General features: G+C 40.0%; 1 protein-coding gene across 1 annotated transcript; it reads left to right on the top strand.

The window, feature by feature from the left end:
* Positions 1-4,169: 4,169 nt before the first annotated feature.
* rasd2b (RASD family member 2b) lies at positions 4,170-5,763 on the top strand. Its single transcript, XM_020654169.2, has 2 exons — positions 4,170-4,873; positions 5,071-5,763. The coding sequence occupies exons 1-2, from the start codon at positions 4,225-4,227 to the stop codon at positions 5,616-5,618; spliced, it is 1,197 nt and encodes a 398-aa protein (XP_020509825.1). The 5' UTR covers positions 4,170-4,224; the 3' UTR covers positions 5,619-5,763.
* The last annotated feature ends 5,900 nt before the right edge of the window (positions 5,764-11,663 follow it).

Raw genomic sequence — 11,663 nt, 5'->3', positions numbered from 1 at the left:
TGCAATAAATACACATTCAAGCATTTTTCAAATATTAATAATCAGTCACGAATACAAAATTACTATTGACATTGTTTTTACATTTCTTATAAACATTAACATTTTCAAAGAACATACATATGAAATTACAAAGACTCTGAACACCAACAACTATCCACAATCCCAATCGTTCACCCTTGCATGTTGGAGTTTTTCTTCATCCATGGCTAGGCATGGCTCCTCTTTCGCATGTGTCACACTGTATCTGTAAAATAAAATGTTAACCTTTATCAACTTGTCAGGAATAGAGAATCTTGTGCAATAGAGAAACATTTCTAGTTATAGGCACTCATTGTAGACAGTCATGACTCACAGCAATATTAGACTGAAAATCATGCACATATCTGCACAACTCCTCCATTGCACATTTTGTGTTTTATATTCTATTCTATTTTTTTTTTGCTTTTTCTATTTTTATCTTATTCTTTTGAAGCTGTCAGCAGGAGATCTTGTGCTTTCATTCTGATTCTGAAGATTCAATAACCCTGTTTCAAGGTGGAAAACCATAACCAGTTTGGAAATCCTTTGTCCTCTTACTGACTAAACTTAAATCTAGAATCCTCTCATAACGCTCTTATTGTCACTGTATAAACTTTAATTAAACACTATAAAAATTAACTCTTAAAAGAAGTCAACATACATTTGAGTATTCATTTCAGGCCCTGATCCTGGGGGCTTCGAGGTCGAGCACATAGCACAGTGGATGTCCATGTCAAACACTGGCAGAAAATAAAATGATATTCAGTCACATAATGTGTACATTTTTAAGTTTATTGGCAGCTTTGTTTCTGTAAAATTATATGTAGCTCGTTAACTGGATCAGGATTAAGATCATTTGCTACTTGGACAATAATACTAATGCTAATACTGGTGGAGCTGGTTTATACACCAGATTGAAACTTTTTTTAACATGTAAACACATCCAAGAACTTTAAATGGCTCCTTAAAATTTGTCTGGCTGCCATTACATTTTTAACCCTTTTTAAAGCTGAAATTTTCATGATAGTAGCTCAAATAAAAGTCAATATGAAGCAAACAATGAGCTCAACTGCAGATTGAGTGTACTTAAGCTAAATCAGGCAACGTTTTTTATTGAACAATCAACACTAAATCCATGGATTCAAAGGAGAGAGGACATTGAAACAGCGTTAAGGCTTCGGTCTTGAGGGCATGTTTGTTATTTTACATGTTTTATTTATATTTAGAGATAAATTAAGGAACATCTTGAAAGTTGGTTTTCTTTTTATTTATGAATTGCAGAGATATTCAGTTGTCAATATCCTTTGGACCAACTAAATCAACTCCAAAGTACTCAATGTGCATTGTGCAGCGGTATCTAGGACCTATCTGAAGATTTAGTATTGGCATATACTCATCACAAATAACTGCAAGAAACAGTCTACAACAAGCCTGGTTTCTATTCTCCCAATTATTGCAAATCTTTTTTTCTACAATAGCAGAAATGCATATTCTTTTCATATTTCTGATATTATTTATTTGTATTGTCATCTAACAAACACAATTGAAAACATTTTATTTGTGAATACATACATGGTGATGAAAAACAATTCTGATGATTCCACAATTTAACTCTGATCATCCTATCCACTCAGCAGATAGCCTCAGACTCCCCCTGCTCCTAGCCATCTGTCTGTCACTCAGTTTCCCATCAGCTTCCATGCATACAGTAATCAATGATTCATTAAGATTAAGAAATCAATGATTCTGGGGACTATGAAAAGCTGCATTTTGTGAATTCATTTTCAGAGGCTGTAGTTTGTTTAGATGTGTTGGATTGAATTTGATTAAAATAAGTTTATCAGTTTTACAACAAAACTTTTCATTAATATGTTATGTTGCCTCTATAGGATACAAAAAGTCAAGAAATATGTCAGCATTGGTTTTTGAAAAGTGAAAAAAGCGTTAGCATACAACTGTCATCTGCAACTCTGTTGAACATTAACATCAACTATTTAGAATAAACCTACCCTTGACGATTCGTCATCATTGGCTCCACATTGGTCTTTGAAAAAACCTAGTAGCCTATATGCAAATATTCTACAAACTTGTTGAGAAAACAACTCTCCGCCGAATTGCACACACGAAGTCCTCTCCGTCCGTCAAGTTCTCAACCCAAATCACCTCCTCAACTCAAATCACCTCCTCAACCCAAATCACCTCCTCAACTCAAATCACCTCCTCAACTCAAATCACCTCCTCAACCCAAATCACCTCCTCAACTCAAATCACCTCCTCAACGCGTCAACAAGGGGAGAAGAGGGGGTTTATGAGTTTAACGCTTTCTGATTTTCAAGGTAAAAATAAGGGTCAAGGTAAAATAAGTGTAAAAACAAACCCACACACTCAAAAGCTAAACAGAACATATAGGGTAAAACTAATGTCTATTTATAAGTTTAATTATTGTTAAAACATAAAATCGTTATAATTAATACACATTGTAATGTTGTGGGTTATGATGGCAAATAATAGGTTAAAGGACATGTATTTATGAAGTTAAAGGTAGGCCTATGTAAATGTGTAGAACAATTTTTGATGAATTAGCAGTTTTTTGAAAAGGGCCTCAGGGTTTGAGAAAATAACAGGCTCATTATTGTGCTGTATTATCTCAGAAAGTACACTGTAAAAGTACCTAAATGTACTTATGGAAGATTTTCTTTTTATATGACAGCAAAGTCAGAAAAAAAGAGTAATTATAGTGATTTATTATGGACTTTGACAGTGGATTTCTCAAAAAGTACACAGAAAAAGTACTTCATAGTACCTGTGCATGTAGTCTAAGAAGTACTAAGTCCAACCATATCAGAATCATAGTGTACTTATGTAATAAAATATATATAATTATTGTTTTCTCCAAGAAAACTGTTTTTTTATATTTATTGTGAACACCTTCTTTTGAAAAACGGAAGTTACCGCAGACTCGCAGAATTATTCTCACACTAACTTCCCCGACCTCCGAAGCTATTCCCTGAACAGTATTCTGTTTACTCCCGTTTCATACACGTGTATCTCAGTTTTATGGTAAGTCCTAGACATTTAGCACTTCACGTCATCACTCTCTCTGTCTCCTGCTCGCTCTGCAGTCCGGAGCATTTACCATAAAGATCAGAATACGTGGGCACTTCAAATTTACGGGCGGCTCACTTCACCATGTAAACTCGAGGAGCGGCTGGCTTCACCGCAGTCTTAAAACACGGAGCGACAAAGTAGGCCACTTTGTTTCTGTCTTACGTCTCTTTGTTTCTGTCTTGGGTCCTTTCTAGTTCTATCGTTAGAGTTAAAAACGTAAGCTCAATAAAAACACCAAAGGCACGTATTGAAATACCTCATAGACAAGAACACACAATTTAAACGAAACAAAAAAAGAAAACAAGCTGAATTTTTATCATTTCTGAAGCCGGAAGTAGGCTATTGGGAAAAATAGTGTTAAAGTAGGCTAACAATATTTGGCCTGATAAAAATAGGAATCATATTATTATTATTATTATTATTATTATTATTATTATTATTATTAATAATAATAATAATAATAATAATAATAATATTAATATTAACCATTAGGCCTATATTTCTGAGCTTTTAACCCCTTATGCACCAGGACGCAGTCTGAGATCCTCTGGCAGAGCTCTACTGACTGTTCTGAGATCCAGGCTGAAAACTAAAGGGGACAGGGCTTTTGCTCTTAGAGCCCCCACACTATTGGAACAGCCTGCCAAAGGAGATCAGACTTGCAGATTCAGTTCAAGACTTTCTTTTGCTAAAAGTATTTTACTCTCGTTTTAATAGTTTTTTTTTTATTGTATTATTCTGATTTCATTGTCTGTTTGTTTACTGTCTGCCTGTTGCTTTTATTTTCTGTTGTGAAGCACTTTGTTACTTGTAGTGCTATATAAATAAAATATTATTATTATTATTATTATCATCATATTTCAAGTAGGCTACGTGAATTAGGCTATACAATTCAAGTACGTGGCTTCAGAAAATTTCAAGAGAAGAAGAAAATCATTTTGTCTTCCCTTTATAGGAACACACCACCTAGTCCTGCCAATCAGCATGACGCAGATGAACGCGGGGGTTTGGGATGGCCTATATAAGAGAGAGCAGCCACTGGCAAAGACAAGTCTGACGTTAACATCAAACATTCGTTCTGCTTTCTTTCGCGGAACCATGGCTCAAAGTTGTTTCAGAACTATGGACAGGGGCAGCATCTCCGCTGGCGCACAGACCACCTCCATCCCTGTCGCGCACCAGCTAAACCGCTCAACCAACGATGCTTCCCAGTTTCGTGGGAACATGGACGGACAGTGCGCTGGGTCCTCTAAAGTCTTACTGGCTTATAAAAACGCGTCGCAGCACCTGAGTTCATCTGGAATAAAGGCAGGCTTGGGGATACTTAAAGTGGCCACGTCTCAGTGGAAACAGGAGAAGAAGACGCGTTCAGGATCAGCCATAAGGCAACTGTCCTCTCCCAACATCAGCCATCCCTGCAAGAGATCCCCGCTGGATCAGCTGGCAGCTCTGGTTCTTCACGGTCAAACCCGGCAGCGACAGATTGGCCAAGAACGACAAGACCCGCTTTGCTCCACCAAGCCGCAGAACTGTAAGCGCATCGTGGTTCTTGGTGCGCCGCGGGTCGGAAAAACGTCCATCCTGAGAAGATACCTTCGGGACGGATTTGTGGAGGACTACAACCCCACCTCCGAGGATTTCCTCAGGAAGCTCTTTCGTATCCGCGGAGAAACCTACCAAATCGACATTCTTGACGCGTCCAGAGAGAGGGATTTCCCAGCCAAACGGCGGCTGTCCATCCTCACTGGTGCGTATTTTCTCTTTCATTATATATGGCACATAAAAACTCTGAATGCATGTTAGTCTTTTGTCTGCGCCAAAAGAGCCCTGCAGGTGTTTGGTTCATGCGTAAAGGCTTGATTATTAAAGGATGCATAGATATGCGTCAAAAGCAAACTCCAAAGATGAAAATATTTGATTTCTTCTTTTTTCTTATTTTTGCAGGAGACATTTTTCTTCTAGTGTTCAGTCTTGATGACCGGAGTTCTTTCGAAGAGGTGTGCGACCTGCGATCGGAGATTCTGGCTGCTAAATCTAAGCTCGCAAAATCGTCTGTTCCTGATCAGTGCGCACAGCCGGAGGTTCCCCTGGTGGTCTGCGCCAACAAGGTGGATCTCCTGGAGTCCGAGAGGGGAATATCCAGAGCAGAGGTGCTCACAGTTCTCGGTGACGACTGTGCCTATTTTGAAACGTCTGCAAAGGACAGTACAAATCTGGAGAAAGTCTTCGAGACTTTGGCAAAGAGAGGGGGACTTCCGACGGAAACTGGCCCGTCTCAGCACCGGAAAGTTTCGCTCCGCTCGTACCAGGCGATGCGCACAGGCCGTGTGTCCGGGGAAAGAGGGAACCAGAATCTGGGGCGCAACGATGCGTGCGGCATGCTGTACCCACTGGCCCGGCGGCCGAGTTTCAGCACGGATCTCCGACAAGTTATTGGGCCTCATACGGAGAGAAAGTCCGGCAAAGCACTGGAAAAATGTCAAATTCAGTGAAAGACAATGAAAGTATGACGAGAAGGGCTGCAGGGCGAATGAACAATGAATAGAAAAAAAAAGATTTTATTCAAACGCTTTGCATCATGCTTGTCTAATAACTATATGCACTTGAGATGTCAAAATAAAAATATTTTTAATAGCATCATATCCTGTTTTTAATACAACAAGCTGCGTGGGACGGCCCATCTATCTATCTATCTATCTATCTATCTATCTATCTATCTATCTATCTATCTATCTATCTATCTATCTATCTATCTGTATGTCTGTATGTTTGTGCAACCCATAACACCACCATGAAGGAGAATGTGGGAGGATGTTGAGTCAGGATCTTGACTATTGGATTACTGTATCGCTATTGCATAATATGTCATCAGAAATCTCTTCAACTCTTTCTCTTGCCCACTCTTTTTTTCCTCCTGTGTGTGTATGAATGTGTTTTTCCTTTCGTGTGAGTTACGCAGGAGTCGTGATAGCCAGAAGTCCAAATCCTGAATCCCACACATCCTCAACATTCAGACTGGAGCTGGGGTTTCCAACTGACATTTACCTTCCCATCCTACACTCTACTCTATAAATGGCTTCTGTAGGCCTTACACTCTGAGGGCCCTTCCTGACTGTCCAAGATGAATTCACACAACGTATGATGCTTTTACATCCATGATAATTCTTCTCAGAATGGACGATGCAAATCCCACTCTAGCACTTTCATTGTAGTGACTTTTACAGGATACACAGATCCCTTTAACGAATGTCACACCTTGCAAACATGAGCTCATAAGAATCAGTAGTTCAGCAGACAGCAGACTGAGGTTTTCACATTTACAACAGACCTATTGTTGGCTCTTCCTACAAGTACTTTCACTCTGTGTGCCCATTTGTAACAAGCAACAAAAATGACACTTCTTCCTGGGTCTCATGTTAAGTATAAATAGACTACAGTAATAACACCCTTCACACGCTGTCGCCATAGTGACAAAAGTGCTAACTCTCAATCCCCTTCTTTACGCATATAACGTGATCATCAAACCATGTCACTACTGAGATCCCGTGTGTAATCCTTATTAAAAAAGAAAACATGAGAGCAGCTTCTTTTACTCACCTCTAATTGGGTACCAAAGGTGTGAAGTGTGAAAATACGTGAGTCATCATGCTATGAAGTCTCAGAACAATCTGCTGAGGCAGAGGATAAGAGAGATACCGGGAACCACATTGAATCCTTTTTTTGTAATAGCTCATAATGGTAGTGGCGTTGAAGCAAAAAGGGGGCTAATGTGACCTTTTCTTTTATGATGCCATTAGAGGACAAAATAAAGCTGAAGCTGTCTCGCCTGCTGCACCAATAAAAATATCTGTTTCCATCTAACATCTAATAATCCTTGTAACTCTACAAACAGCGGCCCAGTTACCTTTGTAACTGTGTTTGAAACCTTCCTGCTCCCCACTTACACATTCTGTATGATGCTTTACAGTATGTAGGCTATACACTACACTGAGTTTACCAACAAAATACTTAGAATTTCACATTATGATAATAATAATAATAGCTTGGATTTATATAGTGCCTTTCAAGAAACCCAAGGATGCTTTACAGTCGTAAAAATGGGGGCAGTAATAGGAGACAACAAAGAAAGTTAACTGTTAACTGAGGCCGAATGCTTTGCTGAACAGGTGGTGTTTGAGAAGATTTTTGAAAATGTCCAGAGATGCAGCAGTGCGGATGTTGTCAGGGAGAGAGTTCCAGAGGGTGGAGGCTGAGGCACTGAAGGCTCTGTCACCAAAGGATCGCAGTTTTATATTATTTATTATATTGTTTTTAATACTTCCTTTAGAGTGATACATCGCCGCAGGTCTGACTTTTCACATTAAGGTGATTTGGAGGCAACATAATCAGAGTATAAAACATCTGATGTGCCTCTCGGACTAAACAGCATTAAATATGTTTCTCTAGAATAAGGAGTTTTAGTTGAGTATTCTCTCAATAACTTCAAAAACAACTTCTGAGAGAGAGGGAGAAAGGGAGAGGTCATGGTTGAGTGAGGGTTAGGGTGTGTGTGCCATTAAGCACAGAGGTGGAGGGACAAGAAATACAAACTTCATTTGATCATCAACTCCGTTTGCAATGAGTGAACAACGCTGCAGACTGCAGTCTCTGTTTACAGACTGAAGATGTCTCGTACATATACAGCTTCAATGTGAGATTGATGTGCACGTAGTCGCTCATCACCTGTATGAAATGAATGCATTCTCACTGTTTTATTATAAACTTCAAACTGGTCATCGGCCACATTTGTGGCCAGAATGAGCTTTTTATACTCTGAAAAATCCTGAACATTGGGGCTGCTGTGGCTCAGTGGTAGAGTCGGTCATCTCACAACTGTAAGTTTGGGGTTCGATCCCCAGCTCCTGCAGCTACATGTCTGATGTGTCCTTGGGCAATACACTTAACCTCAAAGAGCTCCAGCAGCTTCATCAGCGACATGCGACTGTGTATTAATGGATCAGTTAATACTGATGGTGACTTTAAATAGCAGCCTCTGCCATCAGTGTGAGAATGTGGTGTGAATTGGCAGATGTACCATGCAGTGTAAAAGCCCTTTGAGTAGTCAGAAGACTAGAAAATCACTACTCAAGCTCAATTCCATTGACCATATTTACCTTATGATAATTTAATAAAATGTAAATTGGCTCAGCAGAAAATATGACGTTATCATAGAATGGCTTATCTCAGAAACCCTCACTATGACTGACAGAAGTGAACCTAAAGTGTTCATTCCTTTTAACAGCTAAATGATAACCACCATACATGCAGGGAGTTTTATTAAATGAAGCTGATTTAATAGTTCCATGATAAAAAAAAAAAAATCCTTCCCTCTGCCTGACTCAAGATTCCGTCTCTGTCATAAGAAAACTCGACAAGGCATCTTAAATCCGACGTTACAGCTTACTACATGATGCGTTCCCTAAAGTTCACACTGATGCTTCATTTTGTTCTTCAAGTGTGAGTCAGGAATTTCATCCTATCAAAAAATACATCCATTTTCAACCCTGTGTGGCCTCAGTGACTTTATTCCACGTGCAGTGGCACTTGTTGTCCTGTTCTTTGTTATAGAAAACATTACAAACCCACACACACACACACACACACACACACACACACACACACACATACACACACACATATACACACACACACACACACACACACACACACACACACACACACACACACACACACACACACACACATACACACACATACAGACGCACACATATACACACACACACACACACACACACACACACATACACACACATACACACGCACACATATACACACACACACACACACACACATACACACAGAGACACACACACAATTTCACAATTTCACAATTTCAGACACATCCACCCACCCACACAAACATACACACACAACTCACATCCACCCCCGCTCACTTATACACACACACACACACACACACACACACACACACACACACACACACACACACACGTACACACACACACACATACACATACACACACACACACACACACACACACACACACACACACACACACACACACACACACACACACACACACACACACACACACATACAGTCGCCACTTAAGAACAGATGCTCCTGCCTGCCTGCACGTGGGGAGAATTCACATTTGTTCCTGTTGTTCTGTCTCTCTACCTGTTCCACTGACACTCACACACACAAACACACCCACACACAGGAACATACACACACAAACACACCCACACACACACACACACACACACACACACACACACACACACACACACACACACACACACAACAGCACAAGGACAAACACAGACTTTTGTTTTCTAAGCATTAAGTAGTGCAACGTGATGCTGTTTCCATCTCAGCCTTGTCCTTCACTAGAAGAATCATTATTCTGCTGAAGTGTCTCACCATCTTCAGGTCCTAGTCCTTCATACGATTCTCTGATGTGCTTGTTATCTGACACACATTGTGGATTCTCAATATTGAACATAATAACGAGTTCAATGGACACTTTAGGTGGTGTGTTTGAGAGAAGAATACATTTGTTTGAATCCTTAAAAACGTATGACTTTCTGTCAGATATTCCTCAAATGATCCTGCTCTGTTGGCTGAACCCAGCACATTTCTGTGGACATTATGACGCCTCCCCAATGGCCATTTTAAACTTGTGTACTATTTTTTGCAGGTGAATAAAAAGTTAATTAAACGTCAATAGCTGGAGTTGAAAAATGAAATCAATGCAGGAGTTCTCAAAAAAGCTATAGTTCCTCTATTGTGCACTTGTGGCTGGCTCAAAGAAGCCAAACAAATGTTTCTTAGGCCTGATATTCAAATGTTCAAGTTGCATCAGAAATAAACACTGTGGTCTCAATAACAAATGTATCTATTCATGAGTTTGAGTTTTGACACTTTTCACCCTGTAAACCTTAATGTTATTGATTGTAGTCCCTTGGAGTAACAGGTAGATACATTGTGTTTGATGAACATCAACACAGCAGGGACAGATCCAGGGTTAGCCATGGCCACCTTGCTAAATCTGACAAGCCACCCAAAAATCCTAAACAATAGCTCTATTCAGACTGCCGTTTCAAGCCGTGACATTTACACCCCAGTGATGTTTTGTCCCAGAGGCGTTACAGAGGCGAGACAGTTTCCGCAACGCCGAAACGCTGTGTGAGTTCACAGACTGGGACACCAATATCGCGTCGTAGTGGAATTAACATGAAAGTACAAAGACGTGATGACGGCTGAGCTCAGTAACAGCACTTTTGCTGAAAAAACATTCTAAAAATAGCTAATGATTGGCTGGGAGGAGGAATGGCCAGAGGAACCACAACAAAACACTACAGTAACACAAGAGTCATTGAACTTCCATAAACATAATTGTCTGCTTCAAACTGACACAACAATCTGACCTGCTGTAAACTGTATCTACCTGAGGGTTCTTTGAAGTTTTTATCTGTCGTGTTTTGGTTTTTGGAAGGGAAGTGGCGTCGAAACTGCAGCAGGGCAACTCTGGCTACAAATACAGACAGCACCAGAAATGTGAGCGCCCATGAAGAGGGGTGTTTCGGCTTAATTTTTGTGCAATGGGAGGAGGTGGAGGTACTTTCTCCATTCTCGTACTCATCTGTCTGGACAGTTTAGAAACGTCTCCTCTGGGAAGAATTGTGTCTCCTCCTCCTCGACCATGACCTCAGGACTTTCGATGTTGAATGCCCATCATGTCATGTCTGACTTCAAACATGAGCTGTAATTATGAGCTGGTCTTCGCTTAGTATACACAAAGTCGTCAACAGTCTAATCAGTCACTATAGTTCACAGCAGCTGGGTGGAGATCATGCAGATAAATACGGAGAGAAGCTGTAGGAGGCTTGTCACGCAATACGATAACAGTGTGATAAAATAATTAGCCCCTTTTGGTGCAGCCTGTGTACAGTTTGTGTTTTCCCTAACTGCTCGACTGTTTTTAAAGGACGTGACGCTAAATTTAGTGAAACCTGTTACAGTTGAGAGTCTAAGATAGATAGGTGTGTTGTGCACAGCAGACAGCTGAGAAAACACCTGCACAGGTAAAGCTATCCTGTAAAATACTGCTGATTTCCAACTGTTTGCTTCAACTCTTAATTTGCTAGATTCTTAACATATTTTTTCTTTTCACATTTGTTTTTTTTTTTTCAGTGCAAACTTCTTTTTTTTTCAGTGCAAACTGTTTCAAAGATGCCACAAAGAAAAGTGGCTAAAAAACTCCCAAAAAGGGAAACCGTGATAGAAACAAAGGCAGAAAAGGTATGACAGGGAGGGAATCAGTTATTTTTCAGTTACAGATTAATGCCGCAGTTCCTCATTATACCCACAAGAGGGCAGAAAAGGTGTACAGAGTTTGTTTCATTCACACACAAAAATACTGCAAAGAAAGTAAATAAACATTTTGTTTTGTGTTTTGTATAAAGGGCAGGTTTGTAAGTATTTCTTCTCAATGGACCTGTGTAGGCCA

The sequence above is a fragment of the Labrus bergylta genome, chromosome 1 (genome assembly GCF_963930695.1).
Source record: "Labrus bergylta chromosome 1, fLabBer1.1, whole genome shotgun sequence".
In the NCBI taxonomy this organism is placed as follows: Eukaryota; Metazoa; Chordata; class Actinopteri; order Labriformes; family Labridae; genus Labrus; species Labrus bergylta.
Note: the sequence above shows the minus strand (reverse complement) of the source record. Positions and strands in the feature narration are given on the sequence as shown.